The sequence below is a fragment of the Capricornis sumatraensis genome, chromosome 15 (assembly GCF_032405125.1).
Source record: "Capricornis sumatraensis isolate serow.1 chromosome 15, serow.2, whole genome shotgun sequence".
Lineage (NCBI taxonomy): Eukaryota > Metazoa > Chordata > Mammalia > Artiodactyla > Bovidae > Capricornis > Capricornis sumatraensis.
The window spans coordinates 43,626,613-43,641,471 of NC_091083.1; the positions used below are offsets into that span (position 1 = coordinate 43,626,613).

The 14,859-nt window shown below is 42.8% G+C and overlaps 1 protein-coding gene across 1 annotated transcript in view; it reads left to right on the forward strand.

The window, feature by feature from the left end:
- KIZ (kizuna centrosomal protein) overlaps positions 1-3,590 on the forward strand; it is an 87,882-nt gene extending 84,292 nt beyond the window's left edge. Inside the window, exons 13-14 of the mRNA XM_068987594.1 lie at positions 3,081-3,124; positions 3,523-3,590. Coding sequence (XP_068843695.1) covers positions 3,081-3,124; positions 3,523-3,590 — 112 coding nt within the window. The remainder of the gene's footprint in view (positions 1-3,080; positions 3,125-3,522) is intronic.
- Positions 3,591-14,859: the final 11,269 nt, after the last annotated feature.

The following is a 14,859-nucleotide window of genomic DNA, read 5'->3' on the forward strand; positions in this document are numbered from 1 at the left end:
GGTGCCATTGGCCAAGACAGGAAAAGGGCCCAGGTTTGGTGAAGAAGCATGAGTTTGGTTGTGGGTGGACATGCTGGCTGGCGTGCTGGCCATGAGATGCTTCGGAGGCAGCCAAGTTGAGACAGCCGATGAGCTCTGGACATGCGTGTGGAGCTCAGAGCAGGGGCCAGGCAGTAAGGACCTGGTGTGTGCTTACCGGCTTCTGTGCCCTTGTCATGCCCTTGTCTTGCCCTGGCCTGGAAATCCCTTCTAGCTGTCACAGTAGAGTCCAGGGTGCACCTTGCTTCCTTGGGATCTTGCAGCCACACCACCACTACCCCATCATCCACCTGTTCTCTCAGTCCTCCCTGTAGTGCTCCTGCCAGCCCCCTGCCAGCCAGGTGGCTCTTAATTATTTGAATATCAACTGTCAAATTAGTTTCTCTCTGCACCTTTATAGCATTGTTATATCTGCTGACCCCTGCCCCAGAGTGAGCCCCGTGTCCTCCTGAAGTGGGAGCTGGATAAATAGTAGACACAAACCACAACAATATTTTTTTTGGATCTGTCTTCTAAAGGAAATAAAAGCAAAAATAAACGGAACCTAAAAAAAAATTAATGGGACTTAATTAGACTTAAAAACTTTTGCACAGAAGAGGAAACCATTGACAAACTGAAATACAGCCTACAGACTAGGTGGAAATATTTGCTAATGATATGACTGATAAGGGGTTAATATCAAAAATAAATAAAGAGCTCATACAACTAAATATAAAAAAAAACAATTAAAAAATGGGCATAAGACCCAAATAGACATATTTTTTTCAGGGACATGGAGATGACCAACAAGAGCAGAGAAAGATGCTTCAAATTGCTGATTGTTAGAGAAATACAGATCAAAACCACAGTGAGGTCAGAATGGCCATCTTTATAAAAGACCACAAATAACAAATATTTGTGAGACTGTAGAGAAGAGGTAACACTTCATACATTGGTGGGAATGTAAATTGGTGCAGCCACTGTAGAAAACAGTATGGAGGGAGGTTTCTCAAAAAAACTAAAAATAGAGCTATCATATAACCCAGCAATTCCACTCTTGGCTATATATCTGAAAGAAATGAAAATACTATTTGAAATGATATATGCACCCTGATGTTGCCAAGAGATGGAAGCAACCTAAGGGCTCCCCAGCAGATGAGTGGATAAAGAAGATGTGGTCCATAGGTACAGTGAAACGCTGCTCGGCCACAAAAAGGATGAAATTTTGTCATTTGCAACAATACCAGTGGACTTGAAGGATTTTACACTAAGAGAAGTAAGTCAAAGAAAGACAAATACTGTATGATATCCCTAATGTAGAATTTAAAAAAAATGAAATAGCATAAGCCAGTGCATGTAATAAAAAAACAGGCTCATAGACACAGAGAACGCTATCAAGGACCTACTGTAGAGCACAGGGAACTCTACTCGATGATCTGTTAATGACCTATATGGGAAAAGAATCTAAAAAAGTGCTTAGGAATTTCCCTGGTGGTCCAATAGGTGCCCTGTGCTTCCAGTGCCAGGGGCCCAGGTTTAATCCCTGGCCAGGGAACTAGATCCTACAAACCTCGACTAAGAGTCCACGTGCTGCAACAAGAACTCACGTACCACAACGAAGACTGAAGATCTCACGCGCTGCCAGTAAGACCCAGCACAGCCAAAAAATAAATATTTTTAAATAAATAAAAAGAGTGGAGGTATGTGTATAACTGATTCACTTTGCTATACAACAGAAACTAATACAATGTTCTAAATCAACTATTCTCTGATAAAAATTTTTCAAGATACAATGAACAAACTTGTGGTTACCAGTAGGGTGGGCTAGGGGAGGGGATTGATAGGTACGGGTTTTATTGTACAACACAGGGAATATAGCCAACATTTTATAATAACTATAAATAGAATATAACCTTTCAAAATTGTGAATCACTGTGTTGTATACATGTAACATATAATACTATACATTAGCTATATCTCAAAACAGAGAAACAGGTACCAAGTTTAAAGGGAACATTTACAGATGTTGAGCCTAGAAAATTATGCCTTCATGGAGCTTCTTTTCTAGGAAAAAAAATGTAAATTATGGCAGCTGTAGCAGAAGGCAGATTTTCAAGTGCTAAGTTGGCCCAAAGGAACAGAGGTGAGTCCCCAGGGTTTCCGGAGTCACTGCTGCACGGTGGTCCTCGTCCTTTCTCAGCCCTCTTCCCAGCTAAAGGCCAGAATCTGCCTTCATGGAATAATCTCCAAATGTAAACTCGAGTGAACCCTTCAACAGAAACATGAGAAAAACATCGAATGTCAAGCCATACACAAGCAACTGTTTCTTTTTTAATATCCCCTTGACCGTTTACTACAAACCTTAAAGAATTTAAGTGTAATTAAAAGCCTGGATGGTGCTCCCAGAGATGATTCTCACATGCATGACAATTGGGAAAGGTGAGAGAAGGTGATGGAGGTGGGCACCACCTCTTACAGAGCCACCTTCTCGGGCCAACAGCTTTAGTAAGCGTGTCACCCAGCGTCAGATGCGTCCTTGGACCCTCACATTTTCACGTATGTGACACACGGAAACCTGAACACAGGTGACAGGACACTTGAGTTTTTCTCCACCCGGAATCAGTGTCCTTAATTAAGCGCACAGAGTTTATTGTGAACTCCTTGTTGAATGGTTGAGTGTTGGTATCGCTGGCTTGATGGAGGTAAGTTTTGTAACCTCCTGGCTTACTTCTCGCTGCTCCCGGGTCATCTACTTCCAGCTGGGCTGGCAGTGATGAGTTGTGCCCGCTTCTGTGCCCCCGGGGCCTGCCTCCTGCCTCCCACCCCAAAGCCTTCCCAGCGAGTGGGAGACCAAGGCTCCTGGGACCCTTCCAACAGAGAGCATCAGTAGGTGCCTCTGGGCCAAGGGTACCCCGACATTTGCTTTCTGCTTTTAAAACTCGGGGAGTAAACATAAACTTTCTGGCCTCCCAGTAACAAGTGCCTCTTTCCTCACTTACTCCTTGTAAAACTATTAGTCTGTCTTTTTTTCAAAATTTAGGTTCTATTTCTTTATTTTACAGGCATGAAAATGAAGGGACGCTAACTACCAATTTAAAGTCTAAAGGTAAGAGAAACAGTTGGAGACCAGACTGTCATTTTGTGTTTTAACGAAAAGGGTGGTGTGTGACGTGTGGTGTCATCTGCACCTTTAAGGGAGATATGAGTGGGTGGAGAGCCTGCCTGTGCTCACGGGCCCGAAGGTCTCCCTGGAAGGACCCAGGGCTTCTACTGAGAACAGGAGGCTTCTCCCCAGGAAGGACCCGGAGGCTCCTCCTGTGGCCAGGGGCCACAGCATTTTAACTTGCAGGTATGAGTTTGCCAGGGATCCTGGCCTGTGCTCTAGGCATGTCTGCTCACATGCACCACATGGGGTCTGCAGGAAGCCCTTTGTGGGCTAGGTTGGTGAAGTCGACCTAATCAGACTGTAGAGATGCTGAGCTGCTCTCTGGTTTTCTCTTCCAGGCTTTTGGAGCGAGTCTGATGAGAGTAACTCAGAAATCGAAGCTGCTTTACGTCCCAGGACACCATAACACGTCCACCAATGATTTTGATGATTTTTATAACTTTTGAGCTGTAATATCTATTAGAAATAAAGTCTTCAAAAAAGCTAAGTCCTTGTGTTCAGATGTAATGTCCAAAATCAATGTACCCTTTTAAGTTTTCTAGTTGTTTAACATGAAAAGTTGGTCCCTAACAATCTTAGGGACCATATTGTTATTCCAGTGAAATTTCATGATGTAAATATAAAGTGGCATATTTGTTTTGAAGCCTTATCAAAAAGCACAGTGATGAATACAGTGCCCATCAAAACCCAGTTAGTTTATTTGGAGAAGTTGACAGGCTACTTCTAAAATTCATAACAAAATTCAGGGGACCCAAAATAACCAAATCAGTCTTGAAAAAGTTGGAGGACTCGCACTTCACAATTTTGAAACTTACTGATTTGCTGCGGTAAGTAAAGATGGTATAGTAGCTCAGATGGTAAAGCATCTGCCTGCCATCCAGGAGTTCTGGGTTGGCTCCCTTGGTCAGGGAAATCCCCTGGAGAAGGGCGTGGCAACCCACTCCAGTATTCTTGCCTGGAGAATTCCATGGACAGAGGAGCCTAGTGGGCTACAGTCCTTGGGGGCAGGCTATAGTCCAAGAGTCAGACACGACTGAGTGACTTAACACACAGACAATTAAGACACTGTGGTACTGCATGAAATATTGATTTACGTGTAATCTAGAATTGATGATCCAGAAATAAACTGTCAAATTTATGATCAATTGATTTTCAGTACTGTTGCCAAGACCATTCAGTGGGGAAAGAACTGGTATTTTTCAACAAATGATGCTGAGACAACTGGACAGTCTCACGTGAAGGGAGGAAGCTGGATCTCTACCTCACACTGTGTACAAACAGTGACCCAGAATGGGTCAAAGACCCAATGTAGGAGCTGAACTATCAGATTCTGAAAAGGAAACACGGGTAAACCCTTGTGACTTGAATTAGGAAAGATACCAAAAGCACTAACAACAGAGAAAAACACAGTCAAGATCATAAAAACGAACATAGAAACGGTCACAGATCAGAGGAGACAAAGGAGATATGACATCTCAGTGAAATGTGGGACCCTGGGTTGGGTCCTTGAACAAAAAGAGTGGACATTAATGGAAAATCTGGTGAAACCCAAATCAGGTCTGGAGTTTAGCTGATAAGATAGGGGTTCCCTGGTGGCTCAATCAATAAAAGTCTGCCTGCAGTGCAGGAGACCCACGTTTGATCTCTGGGTTGGGAAGATCCCCTGGAGAAGGATATGGCAACCCACTCCAGTATTCTTGCCTGGAAAATCCCATGGAAGGAGAAGTCTGGCAGGGTACAGTCCATGGTGTTGCGAAGAGTCAGACACGATTGAGCAAATTCACAGCACAGCTTAGCTGATAGTGATGCCTGGTGTTGGTTTCTTAGTTCTGACAAATGCACCACAGAAACGTGAGACGGGGGGCTTCTGCGGTGGTCCAGTGGCTGAGCATCCAAGCCCCGAAAACAGGGAGTCCAGGTTCCATCCATGGTCAGAAAACTAGCCCACATGCCACAACTAAGTCCCAGGGCAGCCAAGTAAATAATGAATATTTTTTTAAATGTGGGATTAGAGGAATGTACCACTAGAGGAAGCTGAACCTGAGTGAAAGGTACATAAGAACTCTGTGATCTTTGCAGCTTCTCTAAAAATCTAAAATTAGTCTACATACACACAAGTCCAGTGGTCAACATTACTGACATTTGGGTGATTGCTTTCAGAGTTTTTCTATGCATATAAACCCTTTACAAACTCTTGTAAACACTTTTAATTTTAATTCTAGATTTTACCAAGTTTAAACAGCTTATACCCACTAAGAAAATAAAACAAGCCCTTCAGCCAGGATGCTTCCTGGATATTGTCAGGCATGCTGATGGAACATACAGAGTCCTGCCTCTGAATACCTTCTATTAGAGGCCACACATGTGAGCACTGATGCTGGTCCAGAGCAAAGCCTCAGTTGGTGCTGGACTTCAACATGAGTGTATCTCACATTCAGTAGTGGTAGGGAAGGCCTAGGGCCCAATGCCATTATCAGGCAGAATTTTCCATCAAAAAGTAATGCATTTTGTTTTCTTTTCAGTTATTTTCTATTTATCTCCAGTGACCCTGGTTTAAAAAGAAGCGGTATAAATTTCCCTTTTCAAATACTCTTTAGGGGAAAGAAGATAATTGACATTTGAAAATATACGAAGAGGGGGAGTTCTGCTCACCAACAACTTGCTGACCTATTTTGGGGTCTCTGCCAGGGTTAAGCTCCCAGGGAGGTTGCACACTGGGCCCACAGTTGTCTTGCTTCCCACGTAAGAACAGAATCACAGCCTAAGTTAACAACCTGTGTTTTCTTTTGCCCTCAAATAACTGCCACACTCAGAAGACTGGCCCCAGGTGTTGGCGTTCTTTTCCCCTACATCAACCCATGCTCTGACACTGGATGAAGGTCCTACAATTCCGTTCCATCTGACAGTAGCTGGAGTTAGTGCAGACCCCACAGTTTCCTGGCTCAGTCCCACAAGGCCACCCCTGCTTCAGACGCCAATTAGAGGTTGTAGGGCCCCAGATTCCCAAAATCTCCATCTGATTGCTCTGTAAATTGAGGTCCCCACAACTTGAGTCTGATAATCTGTCAGAATGGCTCAGAGGACCTAGTGAAACCCTTCCTTACATTTACCAGTTTATCATGAAATATGATAAAGTACAGTGGAGACCATCCAGGTGCAAAGATGCGTAGGGTGGGATCTGGGGAAAGGCACGGAGCTCCCATGTCCCCACTGGGTGCAGTTCCCTCCCGGCACTGGCACATGCTGAGCAACCCAGAAGCATTGTGAATCTTCGGTGATTTTATGGCAGCCTCATCACGTAGGCATGATTGATTATTAACTCCACTTCCAACAACCTGAATGTCCATTGACAGATGAGCAGATGAAGAAGATGTGGTACATAGATACCATAGAATATTACTCAGCCATAAAAAAGAACGAAGTAGAGTCATTTGCAGCAACATGGATGGACCTAAGGTTATCATACTAAGTGAAGGAAGTCAGAGAAAGACAAAGACCATATCACTTACCTGTGGAATCAAAAATACGACCCAAATCAACCTGCCTATGAAACAGTCTCAGACATAGAGAAGAACCTTGTGGTTGCCAAGCGGGAGGGGATTGCGAGAGGCACGGAGTGAGAGGCTGGGATTAGCAGATGCAAGCTATTGTACAGAGAATGGATAAGCAACAGGGTCTACTCTAGAGCACAGGGAGCTATATTCAATATCCTGTGATAAACCATAATGGAAAAGGATACAAAAAAGAATGTATGTATAACTGAATCACTTTGCTATACAGGAGAAATAAACACATTGTAAATCAGTTATACTTTAATTAAAAAAATGACACCCCTCTAGCCCCCCACCACCACCTGCACTTTCCAAAGAAGGGGAGCCTGGAGCTGATAGTTTCAAGCTTCTAATCGTGGCTCTGTGTTTTCAGTGTCCAGCTCCCTCTCCTGGAGCTCTCCAGGAACCCCCACCCCCACCCCAGAGCCACCTCATTAGGAAAAAAAAAAAAAAAAAACTTCTTTGCCCAGGGAATTCCAGGGGTTTTAGGAGCTCTGTGTCAGAAACCAGGGGCAGAGATCAATACGTATTTCAGAATCTCTTATTTCACACTAGTCAAAGAATCAAACTTTGTAAGCTTGGTTAATATGATGAAATCAATCCTCGGAACTCACAGTGTTGAGAATTCAACCCTAGATCTGGGGTGACCACCTTCCCAGCTCTACCAAGTGAAGTTCGGATACAGCTTGATCATCAGCTGTGTATCCTGACACTTCCTGGGTGTCAGGCTCTGGGGGACTAGACTTTGGGAGTACAGCGCTGAATCTAATATAGTTACCGACCTCAGGCACCCTCACTCCAACAAGGGTGAAAAAGCCTGAAGCTCAGCCTGAAGCTCAGCACATTGTGTACAGCCCCTTCAGTAGATGCCTTTGTCCCTGAAGCTCTGAGGAGCGAAAACACTATTCCTCCTGCGGCTGAGTTGGGGAACTTTCACGTGGGAGATGACATTAGCACAGGACAGAGGGGGCCTGAAGGAACAAGAACACTCCAGGCACAGAAATGACACTAGCAAGGCCCAGAGGCATAAGAGAACTGGTGCAAATGAAACAGTCCTCACGTGAGACCAGTGCAGGACATGTACGGCAAGGATGAGGGCTGGAGGGGCGCCCGAGAGGAAGAGGGGCTACAGACTGGGAGCAAAGGGGGAGGCTACAAAGTGTGGGTGATTGATGCCAAGTTTGTCTCCAAAGAAGATCCGGATGCTGGAGAAGAGCATTAGAACCAGTGAGAGTTTTGATATAAAAGCAATTTCAACAACCAACAGTATAGGGACTTTCCTGGTGGTCCACTGGTAAAGAATCTGCCTTGTAATACAAGGGACATGGGTTCGATTACTGGTCAGGGAACTACGATCCCACATGCTGCGGAACAACTGAACCCATGTGCCACAATGAAAGATCCTGCATGACTCAACGAAAATGCTGTTTAGCGACTGAGACTCAACACAGCCGAATAAATAATAAATATTTTTTAAAGGTTAAAAAAAATAACAGTGTAGTGATACACCCAGAAAGCCAGTTTGAAAATACTTTTTAAAGATGCCATTTACAGTAATCAAAAATTACATGTGAAAAATATTAAAGTTTTTAAGCCATCAGTGAAAGACAAAATTTTAAACATCTATTGACAGTAGAGAACTACACATTTATGGATGAGAAGATTCTATTTTCAAAAGCACAAGTTCTGTCCAGATTAATCCCAAAAGTCAATGCCATTTCAATCAAAATCCCAACAGGTCATTTCCAAGAAGTTGACAAGCTGGTCATTAAGCTCGGAAGGAATTTAAAGGTTCAAAATGGCCAAACAGTTCTGCATAATAAAGAGAAGATCTTACCAGAGCAAACATCAAGATTTATTATCAAGATCATCATTAGGTCTGTGTTCCAGGCTCAGGGCTGGAAACTTAGAGCAGAAGAGTGCTCAGTCACTCAGCTGTGGCCACGCTTTTTGCGACCCCATGGACTGTAGCCCCCCAGGCTCCTCTGGCCGAAGAATTCTCCAGGTAGGAGTACTGGAGTGGGTTGCCATAGAGGCCCCAGAAAAAAACCCAGGCATGAGATCTGGGTACAGACAGATGTTTGAGAAATCAATGAGGTGGTAACAGACTTTTCAGTGAATGATGCTGGACCAGTTGATAATCCACATGGCAAAACACAAAATTAAGTGTGTTATGTGGCAATCATAAAATATGTATTTTGCTTCAATTATCTCTCAGCGGATAGCAGCGTCTGTAGTGACCCTTTGTCAGTTTCTGAAGGGAGCAGCCCCACACCCTCTCCTCGAGCCTCAACCTCCCCCAGCTCAGGATGTGGCCTTGCCCCTGTTCAGCAAAGACTGAGGTCGAAGCGTCTGGCCATCCTTCCACTGCCATCTCTTAATACCTGGCATCTTCTCTCCTTCCCTCACTGCCTTATTTCTCCCCTACCATTCATTCTCTCATTTATTCATTTACGCATTCAGGGTACATTTGACACCGTTTTCCTTAGTACATTTTTTCTATTTTTTTAGATTCCTAAATGTACATAAGATTTGCCGTCTTAACCATGTTTTAAATGTACAGTTCATTAGTATCACATACATTCATAATGGTGTGCAATTGTCTTTAATTTATTTAAAGATAAATAAAAATATTTTTCATTTTTAAATAAACTATTTCCACAACTCATCTCATCTTGTAAAACTGAAACTCTGTTCCTATCACACAATAACTCTCTGCCCTGCACTCCCCCCAGCCCTGACACCCATCCTCCTACTTTCTGTCTCTATGATTTTGACTAGTCTAAGAACCTCATAAGGGATAAGGGGGTCCTCATAAGGGGATCATACAGTATGCCTTCTTGTGACTGGTTTATTTCACTCAATATTATGTCCTTAAGGTTCCTTCATGTTGTAGCACACAGCAGAATTTCCTGTTTTAAGACTGAATAATATTCCATCATACAGTTTCCCAGGTGGCACAGTGGGAAAGGATCTGCCTGCCGATGAAGGCAACATGGGTTGGATCCCTGGGTCAGGAAGACCTTCTGGAGAAGGAAGTAGCAACCCACTCCAGTATTCTGGCCTGGGAAATCCCATGGACAGAGAAGCCTGTCAGGCTATGATCTGTGGAGTCCCAAAAGGGCTGGACCTGACTGAGCAACTACACAACCATATTCCATTGTAGGTATGGGCCATATTTTGTTTCTCCGTTCATCCATCAGTGGGCACCTGGGTTGCATCCAGGTTTTAGTTATTGTGAATAAGGTTTCTTATTCACTTATTTTTATGAACATAAAAATTACCTCTTGGAGACCTTGCTTTCCATTCTTTTAGGTATGTCCCCCGAAGCAGAATTGCTAGATCATGTGGTAATTCTGTTTTTAATTTCTTGAGGATCTGCCATCCGATTTTCCACAGTGGCTGCACCATTTTAAATACATTCCCATCAACTGTGCATAAGGGTTTGAATTTCACCAACACCTTTTATTTTCTGGTTTATTTTGATAGCAGCCATCCTAATGGGCGTAAGGAGGTAAAATTTATACATCATGCTTAACACAGGAAATTCCAACTAGAATAAAGAACTAATGTGAAAGCGAAGACTTTAAAACTCTTAAAGAAAAAAATAATAGGCAAGTGTCTTTATGAGTTCCAAGCAAGGAAGAATTTCTTAACACACATAGAAAATGCACAAACGCATAAAGAAAAATATTAATAAATATTACATTGAAACTAGAATGTTCTGTATGAGAACGACACTGACACGATGAAAAGCCAAACCATGGACTAGAAAGTGGCATTTGCAGGATGTGAGTCCATCAGAGCTCTACAGCTAAAATACATGAAGAACCACACATCAACAAGAAAGATATGACACAGAAAGATGAACAAAGGATTAGAATGAGCGATTCATAGGAAGAGTAACCTACATGGGCAATAAAGATGAAAAGGTACTCAAACTTACCAGAAAAGCAAACAGCAGAAGGAGAGTGCAACAAGGTGGCTTTCTATACCCAGAGGACAAGGCGAGGATGCCAGGCAGATCCCTCTGAGCATCAGGAAGGGACCAGGAAAGAACCTGCACATCTTTGAAGAGCACATTTATATCAAGCACCATTGCAGATGGTATCATAACCTGTGATGCTGTGGTTCTGTAACCCGAATTGGGGTCTGGCTGCTCACCGCTTAAAAAGCAATGAAAAAGGCAAGGTTGGTGGAAAGGAAAGTTTGTTTTATTTCAGATGTTCAGATGCTGGCCACTTGGAGGGAGGGCAGACATCAGTCCAAAGGCTGACTCCCTCCACTGACAATCAGTGTACAAGAGCTTTTATAGATGGACGGAGGGGCTGCATGTAGAAACAGCACAGTCAGCTCTTGAAATTGGTCGTTGGTGGTCTGACCAGCATCATCTTGATTATGTTAAGTACAATTAATCTTCAGTTCCAGGGTCGGTGTGTTTCCATTTCTTGAGGCCAATTCTTGGAATTGCGGCAGCTCATGTCATGGCTGGGGCTTCCCAGGTGGCTCCGTGGTAAAGAATGGAGACCTGGGTTCATTCCTTGGTCTGGAAAGATCCCCTGGAGAAGGAAATGGCAACCCACTCCAGTTTCCTTGCCTGAAAAATCCCAGGGACAGAGGATTCTGGTGGGCTACAGTCCATGGAGTCACAAAGAGCTGGACACGACTTATCAACTGAATGATAACAACAAATGTCATGGTGATAGTCTGCTCATCATGTAGCGAACCCCTCCATCTGGTGGGGGTTTCAGTATCTGCCAGGCAGCTCACAGAATACGGCCCAGAATATTATCTATAGCCCTTGAGAAGGAACTAAAAGGTCCTTGTTTATGCTTAATGACTAAACTAATATTATCTTTCCTTTGTTTCTGCATGTTCTCACTTCTCTGATGAAACTTACTCTTTGGCTAAATATCTCCATAGACAAAAAGCAGCAGAGGACATGGGAGTAGGGCGGGTAGAGAGCCACGGGGTCCTATTCCATTTCACTTCCATCTCTAAATATATACTTGACAGTCACATTGTCCGTACACTCATCACCACCTTCTCGTGACCCCTGAGAGCTTGAAATGTGGCTCATCTAAACCAAGAAATTCATATCAGATTTGAAGACTTTGTATGAAAGAAATATTATAGGGTGTTTCACTAACATATTAGTTATATGTTGAAATGGTATATTAAACAAAAATACATTAGTAAGATTAATGTTATCAATTTGTTTGTATATATTTTTTAATGTGGCTACTAGAACATTTTCAGTTACATACATAGCTCTCATCTGTGGCTTAATTATATTTCTAGTAACAAAGTCTCTGTGGAGAAACTCTGTTGTAAACACAAAGAGACATGATCAAAATGTTAATTGTTCTATTGTTTGAAATGGCAAAAATTGGGGCACATTAGTGCCCACTGCCAGGAAAACAATGAGAAGCACATGTTGCTGGAAGATTTAAACTGTGAGTAAAACCCACGTTAAAGTGAAAGACACAGAACAATTCAGTGTATCGTTTACAGGGAAGGAGAGGGACGTTCAGATGAAGTGAAAAGGTAAAATGTGGGCAGAAGAGACATAACCAGATTCTGCAGAGTGACCGGCCCTGGAAAGAGGACAGTAGGGCGAGCCGTACATACAGAGATGATGCACCCAGAACAGCTTCTCTTAGTTTAAAAACCAAGTGTGCTAGGCAAATGTGGCTAAGTGCCAACTTTTGTCAAATATTCATCCAGTCTGAGTGGTGGCCCTCCGACCTCTATGCTATGCTATTCTCTACATGTCTGAGTGCTAAAAATAATTCATCATTTTTTAAAGAAATGGTCGTGAAGAGATTTGTATCTCATGCAGAGGGGTTTGGACTTTATTCTTTCAGTCAATGTTCAGAAGCCATAGAAAGGTTTTAAACAGGGTACAAGATTTCCTTTTGGAGGAAGCATTTTGGCAGCCTCATTTTAGGCTCACCCAGTCCAGCTAATAAAAGTCAAGAAAAAGATTTCTTTGCTTCTGACACATACTTTTCAACTTGTTTAAACAGCTGTCTGGGGAGGCCTTACAAATAGCTGTGAAGAGAAGAGAGGCAAAAAGCAAAGGAGAAAAGGAAAGATACAAGCATCTGAATGCAGAGTTCCAAAGAATAGCAAGAGATGTAGGGAACAAGGTATAAGGAAGGTTGAGAAGTGCTTGCAAATGAGACTCTCAACCAGGGCTGAACATTCTTGCAAACGAGATGTTCAGCTAAGAATCCTCTGTTTGTTCCCGTGGGAAAAGAACATTTCTTGCACATAAGGATGTTTCTCTGATTCCTCAAAAGGAACAGACCCAGGGACAAAACGGATTCTAAGTTGATAAGGAAGTTCCCCAAAACAAAGTCTTAGCTGCAGTAAATAAGTTAAGGTAAAGGTTATCTCACCCCACGCCTGCACACTGTATAGTCGCTGAATTATGGTGTTTGGCAACTTGCCCTGTAGATTGTTGTGCAAAGGATATAAAATAAAGCAGCTGTAAGAAGTAAGGAGTTAAAGTAAAAAAAGATTCAAACCACTCTGCAGTGTTGGTGTTTCATTCTGTCACCAGCAAGAGATAAGAAACCCTTCTTCAGCAATCAATGCAAAGAAATAGAGGAAAACAACAGATTGGGAAAGACTAGAGATCTCTTCAAGAAAATTAGAGCTACCAAGGGAACATTTCATGTAAAGATGGGCTCAATAAAGGACAGAAATGGTATGGACCTAACAGAAGCAGAAGATATTAAGAAGAGGTGGCAAGAATACACAAAAGAACTGTACCAAAAAGATCTTCACGACCCAGATAGTCATGATGATGTGATCACTCATCTAGAACCAGACATCTTGGAATGTGAAGTCAAGTGGGCCTTAGAAAGCATCACTACGAACAAAGCTAGTGGAGGTGATGGAATTCCAATTGAGCTGTTTCAAATCCTGAAAGATGATGCTGTGAAAGTGCTGCACTCAATATGCCAGCAAATTTGGAAACCTCAGCAGTGGCCACAGGACTGGAAAAGGTCAGTTTTCATTCCAATCCCAAAGAAAGGCAATGCCAAAGAATGTTCAAACTACCACACAATTGCACTCATCTCACAGGCTAGTAAAGTAATGCTCAAAATTCTCCAAGCCAGGCTTCAGCAATACGTGAACCGTGAACTCCCTGACGTTCAAGCTGGTTTTAGAAAAGGCAGAGGAACCAGAGATCAAATGCCAACATCCGCTGGTTCATGGAAAAGGCTAGAGAGTTCCAGAAAAACATCTATTTCTGCTTTCTTGACTATGCCAAAGCCTTTGACTGTGTGGATCACAATAAACTGTGGAAAATTCTGAGAGAGATGGGAATACCAGACCACCTGACCTGCCTCTTGAGAAACCTGTATGCAGGTCAGGAAGCAACAGTTAGAACTGGACATGGAACAATAGACTGGTTCCAAATAGGAAAAGGAATATGTCAAGGCTGTATATTGTCACCCTGCTTATTTAACTTATATGAAGAGTACATCATGAGAAATGCTGGACTGGAAGAAACACAAGCTGGAATCAAGATTGCTGGGAGAAATATCAATAACCTCAGATATGCAGATGACAACAGCCTTATGGCAGGAAGTGAAGAGGAACTAAAAAGCCTCTTGATGAAAGTGAAAGAGGAGAGGGAAAAAGTTGGCCTAAAGCTCAACATTCAGAAAACGAAGATCATGGCATCCGGTCCCATCACTTCATGGCAAATAGATGGGGAAACAGTGGAAACAGTGTCAGACTTTATTTTTTTGGGCTCCAGAATCACTGCAGATGGTGACTGCAGCCATGAAATTAAAAGACGCTTACTCCTTGGAAGAAAAGTTATGACCAACCTAGATAGTATATTCAAAAGCAGAGACATTACTTTGCCAACAAAGGTCCGTCTAGTCAAGGCTATGATTTTTCCTGTGGTCATATATGGATGTGAGAGTTGGACTGTGAAGAAGGCTGAGCGCTGAAGAATTGTTGCTTTTGAACTGTGATGTTGGAGAAAACTCTTGAGAGTCCCTTGGACTGCAAGGAGACCCAACCAGTCCATTCTGAAGGAGATCAGCCCTGGGATTTCTTTGGAAGGAATGATGCTAAAGCTGAAACTCCAGTACTTTG